Here is a 15503-nt window from a genome sequence, read left to right on the forward strand (position 1 = left end):
TTTAAAATGTAATGTGTTGACTTTTCATCTAGTTGTATAAGACATAATTTTTTTGCTGACAGCTCTAACACTGGGATACAATACCACTCCCAGTGAGCTGTTCTCTTACTCACACCACAAATATGGGCTCTTATCCACTGCGTCCCACCCTTTATGTTGTATTCTATCAAGGCAGCTGCTGTACTTTCTCTTGCAATTAACTTCAGATTTGTCTTGATGACCTGAAGGACTTGACATCTTCTTTCCTGCTTTCAGTTTTCTTATTGTGAGAAAAGCCTACAGCACACTTTGTACCATGATCACTATGTATTTTTTTGGATACAACTGACATAATTGATGGTCTCCGTTCACAAAAGGCTCTGATATTTTTGTTCCCCGTTCTTACAAGATAGATCTGTGTCTGTGAAAAGACTGAGTAGATTGCGTCCTTTTCTTGCTGAGTTTCAGGTGGAATTTCAAGTGGAAAACTGGGATCTCAGTATATCCAAAAAGTAAAAAAAAAAAAAATCCATAGTTTGATATTTATCACAGATTCTGAATTCAAACTGAAACTTTAAATCATATAAAAATGGACTGATAGACAATCTTGAGCCATATCATCAGAAAGCCCACAGTTTGCAAAACAAGGATAACTGACTGTTTTTTGTAAGCAAGTCAATGCAGAATAAATACTGCTGAACAAATGTCAAGTTTACTTTGGGATTGCTACTGTACAAATATTGGGCATTTGGGTATGGTTTAAGTGCAGCTTCAATGCCACACTGTCTTAGGGGACAATGTGGCTTTTGAAGATGTCATGCAGGTTGTGAACACATAACGACAGTGATGACATTTTGTAAACATATCACTTTCTTCTTCCAGTGTAAAACAGACTTGAGCATGGGGAGTCCGGGTTACGGCCAGGTGGGGAGCACCTCACACTCGCCTCTGTACGTCAGTCATGCACACACTGACACCAAGAGGGCCTGGCAGGACGAGGTGGAGGACGTCAAACCACTCCACAGTTTGTTAGGACCATCTGAGCTCAGCTGGCCAGGGGTTCACCTCCCCTACTGCGAGAGACTGGTCACTGAAGACAACCCGTGGCTGCTGAGGGTGGCAGAGGCTGCCCCATCTTTGCTGCCCTCCAGACCCACAGAGCAGAGCCCTGCTATCCACAGCCAAGCCCACAGTACCCCCCAAGAGCTGGAGGGCCAAGTGGAGGAGCGCTGTCTGGAGCAGGTCCAGAGCATGGTGGTGGGTGAAGTCCTGAAGGACATAGACACAGCCTGTAAGCTGCTCAACATTACACCAGGTGGGCCTGCTAAATGTGTAACAGCCCAATTACATGCAACTGGTCAGAGTCAGAGTCAGAGTCAGTACAGCCAATGAAAGAAAGACCCATTGAAACAGGCAGCCCCGCTCTCTTGCTGCAGACAGTGAAACCCAATAACAAACCAAATTAACCCTCACAAGCCATCATTTGTTTGTTTTCTTCCATTTCAACATCCATGCTGATGCTAACTGACACTTGGTGAAGAGCAGAGGCATCTGAAGCCTTTTCCGCCTTGTGTAAACTCCTCTGTTGACAGTTCATCATCTCCAGTTCCTAATAACTCAGTCTCTCCCAAGAATGTTCAAAACCATTCACCATGCATGCATGGGTCATTTGATGTTTGCTTTCCCTGGAACAGGACTATTATTATATTTGAGTGCTGCTTTGCCATGTGCATTTGCCAGCTGATTATTTGGTCAGAAGATATAGATTTCTGGTGGCACAGAGCACACACGCAGGCAGGCTAACATTGCTCTATTGCAACACAGCTGTAACAAAACCCTCTGGCTTTGATTAAAATGTTATTTACATTGTCTTCATTTAAGCCTCGGGTAATTCTTATTTAGCTTTAATCAGCAAAATTTCAGACATTTCATGTATATGAAAGCTAAGCTCTAGTTAAATCAAGAGAGATGGTGAAAGGAGGAGGATATATGCATTTATACCATCTCTACAAAAACAGTATGATGACATATAATTTACTGCAAAACAACAGCTTCATCAATTTTAATACTCATTAGTGTCTCGTTGGATTCTAATCACATCACATTTTTCTTGATGCAAAAGCAAATAACAACTTTGAATCTATTGATTATTTGAAGTATTACTTAAAAATCTGTGTTGTTGGCCTGTCCTGTCCTGTCTAGACCCCATGGACTGGAGCTGCGTGCATGTTCAGAAGTGGCTGCTGTGGACTGAGCACCTCTACAGGCTCCCGCAGGTCTGCAAGATGTTCCTGGAGCTGACGGGGAGGGATCTGTGCTCCCTGACAGAAGAGGATTTCAGGCAACGCTCATTACAGTGTGGAGACATACTGTACGCTCACCTGGACATCTGGAGGTCAGGTAGGAACATTGGGAAGCCTGTTAAAAGGGGGAATCAAACACACGTGAAGAAGACACATTTACTCTGCTTTGAGAAAAGTTGTGGTGGCTGCTGTTTTAAAAGTGTTAAAAACCTGGAATCCTCAGAGTGAAGAGGAATTTGATGTTATGCACTTCTGTTGGATTGGTTTTGATTTAATACGGCTTAGTTATGAGTTTGTTTTTGTGTTTTCAGCTGCAGGCATGAAGGAACGCTGCCCAGTAGGAGATGGAAAATCTGGTAAGTTTTAAGTTAGTGTCATATCTCTTTTGCAACTGAGAAATTTCCCTTAGTATGTTGTTAATGCCATAGTTTAGTTGGTTTATTTATGAAGGGATAAAAGCTAAGTGAAGCAAGAATAAATAATGGTCTTTATTTAACCTTGAGTACACTGTGGCTTCTGGCATTTAAACTTTAGATGTCCCTCCTCTCCTGCCAGTTGTTGATGATCCCTGGTCAGATGTGGTGTCCAGCTACCCCAGCCAACCCATCCACCTGTGGCAGTTCCTCAGAGAGCTGCTGCTCAAGCCTCACAACTACAGCCGCTGCATCCGCTGGCTCAACAAGGAGAAAGGTAAGCTGATGCAGAGTTGAGCCGCAGTAAGATGTAAAATGACAAAATGGGATGGCAAAATTTGGAAGAACGACAACAACTAAGTAGAATTACTCTTATTGCCACAGTTGAGTAGTTTTTACATGTTTTTGTACTTGGGAAAACTTTGTAGGCTCTCCATAGGCTGGGCCATAGAAACTGGGCTGGTCAGAGTCCAGTCCTTTCAGAATTGCATATAAAATACTACACTAACAATATTATCTTTCACAACTTGCTATGTTGTAAATTTTAAATAGGCTGCTTTTTTCCTTAACTGAAGTCTTTTTTTTTTTTTTTACACCAAAAAAGTAACAAAGTACTTGCTACTTTACTTAAATGCACATGAACAGAGTGAAGTCAGTGTGGCAAGTATAATGCTAGCAGTGTTCTTACCAGAAGAATATCCAATCATCTATTTTGGCTCAGTTTAAACAACAGCTTAACAACTGGATTATTATACTGTCGCTGTTCAACAGCAGGATTGAAAAACATACCTTTGATCATTTATAAAACCAAGCCTTCTTTTATTTATTTCCATTCACAGGAATATTCAAAATAGAAGACTCTGCTCACGTGGCTAGGTTATGGGGCATCAGGAAGAACCGGCCGGCTATGAACTATGATAAACTGAGCCGCTCTATACGCCAGTACTACAAGAAAGGCATCATCCGCAAACCTGATGCTTCACGCAGACTGGTCTACCAGTTTGTCAACCCTGTATGACAAAGAGGAGCAGCTGGTCAGAGGGCAATGAGAGACAAGAGGCCAAAGATATGCTGGACATAAAAGTCAACATGAACTCTGAAGCTCTCTGTTAATTTTATTTGTTGTTTCATTTCAATTGTAAAGACTGCCTAATAAAATATGCATTCCTGCCTATCATACTCTCAGCAGTACTGAATGGGATTTTTTTTTTTTTTTTTTGTATGTAGGGTTTGCCAAATTTTACATTTCAGAATGATGCAATGCATAGTTACTTGAAAGGTCACAAAAATGTAGCCAATTTTATCTTTTTTTAAAATCTGCATCTATGTGGAAAAGCTGTAAATCCTCTCTAAGAATGGCACTTGCTGTATTCCTGTTATTCCTATTTGGGGGCGTTGAGAATGTGTAGATGTTGCAGAGCAATGCTGATACAAGTGAATATTTTATTAAACCTCCCTTGATGAATAGTCTTACAGTTTATTTGTTTTTTTCTCTGGGTTTGCTGTATGTTCTCTATGTGTCTAAAATAAAACAAGAATTTATCGAGTGCCGTCTTCATAGAAGCAATCAAACAAGCACAAACAGGATATAACAAACTCCACTATTATCACTTCTGCTACATAGTACTGTACCAAAATCACATGTACAGTCCAAAAAATAAACACACAGACACTAACCTTTTTTTTTTTTCAACAAACTTGTTCCCCTTTCAAACCAATATCGCAATATTGACACCATCACAACAAATTGGATTCAGTTTTTTATCACTATCATCATTATTATCAGTGATCATAATCATCTTTATGCATATTTAAATGAACTTTTTGTTACATTAAGATGAACAGGCACTACACCAGTTAGGAGATAAAAGTACATCACTAACTATGAACATACATCTTCTAGACCGCTAATATAGGGTTTTCACAACATGAGCTGTTGCCCCCTGGTGTGCATAAGGAAGAGATAATCAACATAAAAAAGCATTTACATATACACCTTTTTACTGCCTCAACATAGTTAGGTTTCATTTTCAACTCAACACAGTTGTACAGTTACAATAGAATATAATCTTTAAATTACATCATCATATACAAATCTGACAGCGTGGGATAACATCACGCTTTTATATGGTACATTGACAATTCCATTGCAATGAAATTCATACGATATGGTACCTATTACTCAATATGTTTTTCCAATGCTGTTATTTTAATGAAACACATTTACATGTATAACACTACATTTTGTCTTAATATTCAATCACTTGCATTATTATTATCATTATTATTATTTTTTTGTTCTTTTTCTTTTTCTCTTTTACATTTACACAACTCATACACACTGGATGATGAATATGGTCTCCCCCAAAATATCAACCTGGTAATGCTGATCTGCATTTGTACTTGCATGTTGTCACATGTATCGTGTGTGTTTGTAGGTGTGTGTGTGTGTGTGTGTGTGTGTGTGTGTGTGTGTGTGTGTGTGTGTGTGTGTGCGAGTGTGTGTGTGTATGTGAGAATGTGGGATAGAGAATGTGGGATAGTTTGTTGATAGGAGTCCTTTTTGCTAGGCTGGACATCTTACTCTAAGACACAACTTGTGAGCTGGTTATGTGTTTTCTCTCTTACTGTGCAAGACCCAAACCTGTTAAATTCTGTTCTAAACTCAGAGCTAAACACATCTTACCCCTGTCACGTCCAGTGAAATGTAACAACTTTAGGACAACTGAGATATACTGAGCATCTCTCCCATATAATCATTTAACACGAGATTTAGGTGCCACATGTCGCAATGTGTTCATCAGAAGGTGATTAACGTGATCCCTCCTTGAGATATAATTTCTATGTGGCAAGATAAGTATTTAAAAATAACTGTATAATGTACTGTACATTTCAAGGACTAATATCAAGTACAGCACAGTACTGGTGACAAATGTGCTCCCTGTGTTATTACACAGTGTTTTGTGAACAAATGAAGTTTGGGCAGACTGGTGGAAAGCAGCTACAAGTTGATCTTCGCTGGAGCTCTGTCACAATGCTATGCGATATGTGTGTTATTGCATGGAGAGAAGAAGAGTGAGCTGATGGTATTGGGTCATTCTTTGGCTCAGCAGGGAAACGGGCCACATAACTAGTGCTTTTTGCTAGGCAGGGCTTTAAATGACAGCGGAGGACAATATCTAAACAACATGCCCTTTCAAGCCCACACACTAGTACATTCAAGTCCTGTTGGAGAGGCTTCAATCGTCAGACAAGGGTCTGTAAGCACAGTAACTTATAAACACGGCTCCTCTGGGCCTTCTCGCTGAAAGAAAAGTGCCTGGCATAGATATTGTCCAAAACTCTTCTCCTATACTGTAGTGATTACCTCAAGAGAATGACTTGATCCAAGCTAAATCTGAGCAAATGCATCATTTGAACAATAATGTATTTCTTGTTAGCAGTGTTGGATCAAAACCTGAATTGCTGAACCTAGAATGAAAGCTTCAGTTCAAGATATTGCAGATATATCTTTTCTATGGAAATCATGAGGATGGTTTGGATTGTGATGCTAAGAAAAAAAATCTCAATGGTAAGAAAAAAAAATCTGTGCACCAACAAGCTTCTTGTTATGAAAACAGAGGTATGTGCATGTCCAGAAGCAAGTGATGCTCAAAAAAAAAAAAAAAAAAAAAAAAAAAAAATGAACTGTGGTCCTCTGCATTTGTAGTTGTAGTGTTGCATCACGTTGTAGCCGAAACATGGCTACAAGATTCAGGGAATGCAAGTTGCATAGCGCATGCTGCTATGCAAGCCAGCTCAGAAACAGTTAAAACACACAGCACTGCACACACTTGAAAAGGGATTGGACCAAATCACAAAGAAAAAAAAAAAACAAGGATAACAAAAATGGAGGATACAGTTTGTGGTACTTTTAACACTACATAGCATTCCCAATGTAAGAATGACGACTGACCACACAGCATTGAAATGCTACACAAAAATGGCGTCATACTGTATATACACAATGCAGGGTAAGAAGCTTGTCTTTGTAGAATGGGTATAGTCGATTATATTATCTTCCCACTTTCACGAGAGAACATACTGCAGTGTACTGCAAGTTTAGATATGCTGCATTATATATTAAACACAGCTACACAGAGAAGCAAAATGTGTTCCTGCATTGTCTTGATGTTATACTTGAGTGTGTATATACTGAAATAACTGCTGCTCCTGTTTTTAATTGTGGAAGTCCACCCACCCCGAATGCTGGATAAAATATATTATACTGATTATATCGTCTTTTATGTTACTAAGTTTTTATTTAGGCAAGACTGCTTGGCGCATCAGTTGGGCAAGGGATGTGTTGCTCTTAAGTCTCTGGCTATGTGCGGTGCAATTGGATGGGACAGTTCAAGCTGCCTCCAATGGCGTGTCCTTGTCCAGTAATGTGACTAGATAGGCTCAACGTAATTGGCCGGGTACAGTCCCTCTCGGCCATTGTCCAGGCGACCTCTACACCAGCCTTGGTCATCCTCATCCTCAGTCTTGGTCAGTTCATCACCTGTGAAGGAGACGCCACTCCTTAGTCATCATGCAGTCTTGCCTCTCAGTCAAGAGAAGGAAAATATATTGTGAATCTGAATAATAACTAATTTAATTTAATTTAACTCAATAACTGCAATTTAACTGCAATATTTGATGATAGAGCAATATTATCTGTTTCTTTAGTTAGTTTAGTGCACCATACTTACATATTTTCTTTAAAAATATTTCCCCGGAAAAATGTTTTCATAAACAAAATAACACCCCCTTAATTAAACGGTCAAGCCTTACCATAGCAACTACAAAATGGTATAAATCTCACCATCATCACTGTCATACATTCTTCAATGAAAAATAAAAATACTAATGCAAATATTATCATTCCTACTAAAATTGTGAATCATATCGCAATCACAATGACTGTAAAATTTATAGGATTATTTTTACCATATTGTTCAGCCCTAGTTAAAGGTGCATTACACAAAATGCTGAGGGTTGATGTAAATGAGGGCTGTTTAGACTCTGCTGACAAAAAAACAACAACAAAAAACCAAGTAAATAATGCTGATCTGCATTTGTACTTGCATGTACAAATGCAAGTACAAAAAAAAGTAATTTATCAGTGATTTGGACCAACGGTGAGAACCATGATAAGTCAGCCAAATTACATGCTTATTACATGCTTTATTTTTTTTTGCCAGCGGACTCTAAATGATCCTTAATTCTGTTGATCTTTAGCAATTTTGCAAATTGCACCTTTAATATTGTATTCATTCATTCATTTTCCAAACCGCTTATCCTCACAAGGTTTGCGGTGATAATATTGTAATATACAATAAAATTAATCTAACTGCAGCCTACAACAAAACAAAACAGGGCCAAACTGCTTTAACAATTCTAATATGATTTGAAAATGCAATAATAAAAATTATTTAAAGGCGCCCTACAGTAATTTCTAGAAATCTCTCAGCTTATTTAAAAACATTGCATTTCAAAATAATATCAGGTAATTTCCACTGGGTACGGTCCCTTAAAACATCATGTCAATGTGCAGGTGGTAGATGCACAGCTGTCTGCTTCAGTTGTTATTCCTCCATGAAAAGCTGGTCTTTAAATTGTTTGTGACGTCACTGTGTGGGGGGCTTAACCACTCTTTTAAGCCAATTGCCAAAGAGCTAGTGTTAATTGGTGGCAAGTGGCTGTAATTTGTAATGTGGCTATTACCAGCTAATCACTGCTATCTGCTAAGGGGAATTGAAGGGCTTTTGGAAGAGAGAGCGTAAAACAGTTTGTGATTTCTGACCACCTGTGGCATGTCCCATTGTTATAAGCTTGTCATCCCTGTTCTCCTCAAGCCCCGAGCTTCCCAGTCCCATAATATGACAACACTGAGCATGTAAAGAGCACACATTATCTTAGACAAAATCACTCTGCTTGCAATGATCAGGATGCCTACCTGCTTTGAAGGACAGCTCATCCTGTTCCTGGCCCTCATAATCATAGAGAGCTCGCACGCGGACCCCTCTCCCAGCGCTTGAATCATCTTCAAATGAGTTTCCGTTGCCACCATTTTCGTTGCCAGAGTACGCAGTAGGTTGCTCATCATCGGACCACTCAGTCGAGTAAGCTTGGTTCTTATCATAGCTGCTCACACTGGACATTAGAGAACATGCAGGGAAAGATTTGATTTGATTCATTTTGGTTAAATGAAATCCTAGACTGACTGTGTGCACATCACTGCATAAACAGTGCTTCAAATGCAACAGATAGAGGTTTGAAGTGATTGATTTCTTTAGCTGACCTGCTACGGTCACCAGGTGGAGCCACATGGTCAGTGCTAGGAGTGGGTGGGGCACCATCTGGCTTCTTCTTCTTGGGCGGAGCGTTGGCCTGGTCAGGGTTGTACTCCTGGAGGGCAGAGTGAACAGAAACAAATGAAACTAGAAAATAAGAAAACCAAACAGGATATGTAGAGCAGTGGTTCATTAGATTCTTGGCAGGAAGGTTTCCTTGATGTAATACCTCAAACGCAGGCCAGTTCATATGCATCCCAGGGCCATGACTGTTGCTGAACCACTTCAAGTCCTCTTGTGTGTTTGCAGCCAGGATAGTGCGCTCCAGTTCTCTGTATACTGTGGCATAGCTGAGGAGAGGAAAATGGAGCACATAGTGACAAGGAAAGAGCCCAAGAGGACTCTGGGACGCTGCCACTTTGGCTATGGGGCCTACAGTGCAGTGTATTTCAATTCTGGGTTGGGATATATAGCTGGGTCATGGGAAGATTAAAGTGGCTCTCCACATTATTCTGAAGGAATTGGTTGCTTTAACAGATGAAGATTTTGGACTAAATAACTGTATTCTGGCTACTGTCTGCAAATGTATACTTCCTCAGCTTTCAAAACCCATTGAAATTTAAAGTAGATCTAAAAAAAAAAATCATTAAGTCATATCAAATTAAGCTATCTTCCAAACACATATGGTAAAGTCAAGTTGATTACATGTAATCATGGCTAGCAAACTAAGATGGGATTGCAAGAAAATGTATTTTAAATATATAGTACCAACGTCGATATTCGAGTCCAACGTTGTCTGAGCAGTTTTCCAAAAGAAGCTATAGGAATCTATTTCTCCAGAAGGTGGCGACAAAACACACAGCAGTAAAGCTGCTGCCTCTGCAGATGATAGCATTTTGCTTATCCTCTAAAGATGGAGGGATCAGACAGCATGGGCAGCATTTAATGCCCCATGTATATTTATGTTCAATCTAATGCAGTCACACAAGATTACCCCATTGCTTATCTTGAGAGGCCATGTGAGACTGCTGCATAGCAAGTTGAAAAATGGATTTGATTCTTCCATCTTGAATTTAGGAAGAGGGCGATGAGGTTGAGTCACCGACAGTGGTTTCTAATATTGTGGTCAACAAGTGCTCAAACTGAATCTAGCAAACACTTATGTGCTGTAATTTCTATTCTGATACAAAAATGAAACCTTCCAGGATATTGTGTGGTGTAGCTTTCTTGAATAAAAATAGGTATCAAATAATGGGAGGCTTGGTTAAAGAGCTTATTATTTACACGGCCATGCAACCTGGCTTTAATGCTGTTGCTTATGAACAGCCAAGAATATGACAAGCGTTCACTATTCAAAGCAATTCAGTTTGGCATAAACGTCATTGACTGTGTCATCAATTAACTGTTGTTGCACGACTAAAAGCTAATGAGAAATACATGCCTGGTTGAGAAATATGTTGGGATTAATCAATTTGAAATGAACTGTAATGAATGTAACACATTGTATCAAACTCATTTAATGTTAATTTGGTGGGAATGTGATTATTTCCGATTAAAAGTAAAGGTACGCAATCATGCCTGAGATTTTTTTTTTCTAACAAATGCATGCTTTCATTAGCCATGTTGCATATATCCACAGTGCAAAATACTGTGACCCGTTTGTGACAGTAATTTCATTTGTTCACTAAAATAGCATATGCATAAGGGACAGTGGAGTAAATTAGAGAGGAAAATTGTGGAATTAAGCCTAGACTGCAGGAAACATGGAGCTCTGGGTATTACAAGTCAAGGGAAATATAGATATGGAGTGAAAGCAGGTAAATGAAAATACAAAATCAGAAGGAGAGCGCTCAAAGATCTTGGATGGTGTATTTAAAGCATCTCTGTCCATGTGAGGTTGGTTGTCCATGTGAGGTCGGCTCAGATTTCACTGAATCACATGGGAGCAGGGGGCTTGTCAGTGAACAAATCAACAGCTCTGAGACACTGGGTGAAAATGGCTGTGCCTGTCTCACTAACCTTTGGTTCTCGGTGAGGTTGAGATGGCGTTTGATATCCAGCAAGGCCTCCTTGAGGAAGGTCAGCCTCTTGACCTCATGCTGCTGGCACTGGTCAAACACTTGCTCCATGCACTCCATGTACTGGGGGGTGCACTTGCTCAGCTCATCCAGTGACTTCTCATACTTCTCCTTCGCCTGGGGCAGACACAGAATAAATTGACAGCTATAAGCCCTGGAGTAAACAACGTGTGAGCACAACATGAAAATGCAAAAAACACTGGTTTGGAGAATATTTTCAAGTATTTTCAAATTGACTGATGCCGCTTGTGTTTTGAGGTGTAACAGCTGACAGTGTCCAAATATGAGTTTGAAAACACTCTGAATCTGTAAAAATTTCTATCAGTAAACTATAAAACCTTTGGACACATTATATAATTTAAATTATGATGGATTAAGACAGTACCAAAAGCAATATATTTTGAACAATCCAGGTTAGCATGTACCTTTTTCCCCCTACAACCTGCGATTTGATCCCAAAACGTATATAGTCAAATAGTACTTTAAAGGGGCTTTATGGCTCCACTACAGTTCAGTATTAAGAGCTTCTGCAATGGTGCTGTTGTTGTAAAATATCTCTAAATATTGTCTCTATGTGAAATTGGGAAAGACTTTGTCAACGACCAAAAACATCACAATATTTCAAAACACTAAAAGCCATAACTGTTATCACATGGCACACAATCCTTTGCAATGTATTCTCATTCAAATAAGGCTATGTTAAAAGGCTAGTTTAATGAGAGTAATAAAAGGCTAGTAATTTAATGAATCAATTAAGAGGGAACCACATTTTAATTTCGTTATATAACCTGTTGTATAATGACGAATAAACTTCCTTGTATTCCTTGTACTTCAGCTGTTCTCTCAAAAGATTATGGCACAATAGGCATTTAAATCCATTAGAGGGCACTGATAGCTCCTGTACATCCCAGCGGTGAGAAAGCACACGCACAAGCAAGATGAGATAAGATAAGATTGTATTTTGTTGTCTGTTTGCATAGAAATTTACTTCCCATCCACTGACCAAAGCATCTTACACCTCAACAGGCAACAACAGAAAAAAAAAAAAAATTTGTCAAGAAATTGACTGGAAAGTGTTGTGAGTACATATCAGTGTACATGCGTATTTAATGTGTGTCTTACTGTGTGAGTTTGTGTGTGTGTGTGTGTGTGTGTGTGTGTTTGTGTGAGCAGGCACACATTCAAATGTGTAAGCATCTTACATCTCTGGCCCAGTTTAATCTGCTCTTCTCATTATCAGACCTCCGTGAATAGAGGAGACGATAATCTCCTGCGCAGCAAGGTAACCTGCTACCACAGGTGTTCTTAAACAGTGTTGCATGGACTTTGTTCCTTATATCTTTATTTCACATGGACCAAATACAGATCATGATGTGACTGACTCCTCTTTGGTTCTAAACATATTTCTCTACTCTGAAATAACATCAGGCAGGTATTCTTTGTCTCCAGTCCTCTCACCTTCTGCACATCATGTTTGCATTTGTCCACTTTCTCGTGGAGTTTCTTCTGCTGGTCTGGTGTGACGGAGGCCTCAGTCTTGCCATTGGCCTCTCGGGTAGCAGCCAGCTTCTCCTCCTTGCAGGCCATATGGTACGTCTTCTTCGCTGCCTCCATCTGTATGGGGGCAAAATGTAGATTTTCAGTATCTAAGACACACAATCTGATTTTATCACTACACACAGGATTTGCATGCATTTACCTCAAAGCAGGAATAACCTTGACAAGATTAGCGTTTTGACACAGGAAATGGGATATACTGTATAACTAAATGGATATGTGCTGTTGGCCAACAGTTAATGTGAGCTTGCTGCCAGGACCAGAGTATAATCACACAATACTTGATACACAATACTCTACTACTAATGTAGTCCATTGCTATAGATGAAGTAAATGGATTAAGTTTATTCATGTTTTATAGTGTCAGAGCAGGGGGCTGAACTTCATGTTCAGCAGAGCCAAATGGTCTAGAGAAGACCCAATTACGCCTGTATCCAGCAGGGCCCAGCCAAAGAAAAGCTGCGCGTCAGTCTTAGGCTTCCCATGCCATGCAGTGCCAGCAGGCAGACTAATGACCTAATCTGATGACCTAAATTGCCTTCAGATGGAATAGTTAATAAATGGTTGGATTGCAAATAAGGCCAACAATGCCTGTTCGTTATCCATTATTGTTTTTTTTTTTCCCTTATTATTTGGAATTTTAACTTTATCTGTAGTAGTAGAAAGTGGTTGGAAAGTTAGGAGAGGTTATAGTGTTGATGTGATATAGCTGGACACAAAGCTACATCAAAAGCACATGGTACTGACCCACAAAGCAGCCAATTTATGTATGTAATTTTTCATGATTTGAAAGCATCTCATTCTGCTGCACGGATGATTAGGATGATGAGATTAACAGATAAATTTACTGCCATCTCCCTCACCTCCTTGAGCTTTTTGGCCCATGGTTTCTGAGCCTTCTTGAAGCCTTCCTCTGCCTCTTTGGCCTCTTTGAAGCCCCCAATCATTTGCTTGTGATAAGCTTCCTTCTGCCAGTTCTTCACTTTCTCAACGTCCTCGTTCAGCAGGCCGTTCTTCACCTCCTGGTGCAACTCGCTCACCTTCTCTGCCTCAGTCATCACAGCCAGCCAGGCTCTCTCCACAGAGCCGTACTGTGGGCCTGTGAGTCAGACACAGTGATACATCCCAAACATGCAATGGATTACCACAAACTCAGCATCTAAACTGTGTAAAAAAAGCTAGGAGTTGAACAAAAACTGAACTGAATTGAACAAAAACCTAAATCTACATCTTCCATGCATATACTCATGTGTTGTACTCAATCCAAAAGCTGACCTTTCTCAATGAGCTGTCTCCACCTCTTGGACCAAGCAGTTAGCTGATCACCATAGGCTTTCTCTATCTTGGCACGTTCCTGAAGACAGCCCATAAGGTCATTGCAAAGCCGATGGCCATCATCGAATCTCTTGACAACACGCTTGTAGTTCCCTACCTGAGAACAGATCGAGTAAAACAGACTGTATGGATAGGTTCACAAAAAAATGCTCTGTACATAAGAAAATATGTTTCATATCCACTTCAGAATATATTTAAAGACATGTTTCAAACCTGACACAAAATGGACACAAAGGTTATTGGTATGTGCAGATGAGATTCATTAAATACATATTTAGGTAGCCGTAATATAATTTGTATATAGTTGCACATATGTGTTATATGTGTAACAGCACATTGGGGAAAATGATATCCATTTTTCAAACTGTTTGGACATACACAATACATGTGCAAACACATTTGTTTGACAGTTGTGATAAAAAAAATTTAAGCACATCTTTCAACATATTCTGAAATATATGTGAATTATTTGTTTGCAGAGGGTGTAACATTTTACAGCTCAAAGCCAGTAGAAGTGTCCAAAACATGGATGAGCTTGAATTTTTCTCATCCTAGTCAATCACAGAAAAGGATAATTTTCTCATTTCTATAAAAGTCAAAAATAATTTTGCTCTCTCTTCATTTAGATTTCGTCACCTTAAGCAGGACCACCTTAAACAAAGCAGCACCAAGCTCTGTGGCTCCGCCTTCCCGAGAGCCTGCAGGGGGCGTGAGCTCATGGTGCATGATGAGGAGAAGGAAACAGGAGGGGGGATGGCTCGTGCTTGTGCATGTGTAGTTATGCAATGACAGAGGCTTGTGTACGTGTGTGTGTGTGTGTGTGTGTGTGTGTGTGTGTGTGTGTGTGTGTGTGTGTGTGTGTGTGTGTTCACAAACTGTGACTGCTATAATCCTCTTGACTGGTGTAATGCAAGCAGACAGATTCTCAGGGATAGAGAACTGACAGGAGGAAACAGGGAGACACACACACACGCACAACCCAGACAGTCTATACAGTCCAAATTCAGCTTGTATACATCATCAGCACAGACCCAATCCATGGGTTAGCAGTGTGTAGAGCTGCAGTCAGACTGGCGTTAATGCGAGTATGCATGTGTGTGTGCGTGTGTGTTTGCGTGTTAGTGTTCGAGACGGGGGTGATACAGGGATGCTGTGAGACAGGTGCATAGCAGTGTGAGTTTTGGCTTTGTCTCTTGCCTGTGTAGCAGACTGCTAAATCGCACCAGCAACAACAAGCAGGTGGATCGAGCCTACATGTAAAAACACACCTGAGCTCATGAATTTGCGTAGTTACTCAACAAATGAAGTGGTGATTATTGCATGTCTATGTTGGAGGTATGAAATGCTTTTTTAGTTCTGTTATATCCTGTCAAGCAAACAGACTACATAAAAGAGACAGGGTTTTTTTCATAATGAGGCTTCGACTTGGGCCATGCTTTTCTAGCCCAAACACAGATGCAATAGGCAGGTGCATGTTGTGAAAGGCGGCCTCAGAGCAGCTGGTGACTGAGAGTCTTTGTC

At 40.0% G+C, this 15503-nt stretch overlaps 2 protein-coding genes across 3 annotated transcripts in view; one reads left to right on the forward strand and one right to left on the reverse strand.

Moving 5' to 3' along the window:
• Positions 1-879: 879 nt before the first annotated feature.
• Positions 880-3782, forward strand: LOC115362624 (SAM pointed domain-containing Ets transcription factor). Its single transcript, XM_030056616.1, has 5 exons — positions 880-1294; positions 2182-2379; positions 2594-2638; positions 2838-2972; positions 3535-3782. Exons 1-5 carry the CDS (start codon positions 880-882, stop codon positions 3711-3713), a joined length of 972 nt encoding a protein of 323 aa, XP_029912476.1. The 3' UTR covers positions 3714-3782.
• Positions 3783-3792: 10 nt separating this feature from the next.
• The window catches only part of pacsin1a (protein kinase C and casein kinase substrate in neurons 1a), a 32013-nt gene continuing 20302 nt past the window's right edge, over positions 3793-15503 (reverse strand). For both annotated transcript variants that reach the window (XM_030056656.1, XM_030056655.1), the window contains 8 exons: positions 13923-14079; positions 13511-13746; positions 12549-12704; positions 11032-11207; positions 9242-9362; positions 9021-9127; positions 8676-8872; positions 3793-7238 (listed from right to left, as the gene is read on the reverse strand). In XM_030056656.1, coding sequence (XP_029912516.1) covers positions 7129-7238; positions 8676-8872; positions 9021-9127; positions 9242-9362; positions 11032-11207; positions 12549-12704; positions 13511-13746; positions 13923-14079 — 1260 coding nt within the window. In that variant the 3' untranslated portion in view covers positions 3793-7128. The remainder of the gene's footprint in view (positions 7239-8675; positions 8873-9020; positions 9128-9241; positions 9363-11031; positions 11208-12548; positions 12705-13510; positions 13747-13922; positions 14080-15503) is intronic.

This window comes from Myripristis murdjan, chromosome 7, assembly GCF_902150065.1.
Source record: "Myripristis murdjan chromosome 7, fMyrMur1.1, whole genome shotgun sequence".
Lineage (NCBI taxonomy): Eukaryota > Metazoa > Chordata > Actinopteri > Holocentriformes > Holocentridae > Myripristis > Myripristis murdjan.

Coding starts and splice junctions, on each gene's coding strand:
- LOC115362624 (XM_030056616.1), top strand. CDS start 880: ATGGGGAGTCCGGGTTACGGCCAGGTGGGGAGCACCTCACACTCGCCT. Junction 1,295..2,181: donor GCTGCTCAACATTACACCAG/GTGGGCCTGCTA, acceptor TGTCCTGTCTAG/ACCCCATGGACTGGAGCTGC. Junction 2,973..3,534: donor CTGGCTCAACAAGGAGAAAG/GTAAGCTGATGC, acceptor TTCCATTCACAG/GAATATTCAAAATAGAAGAC.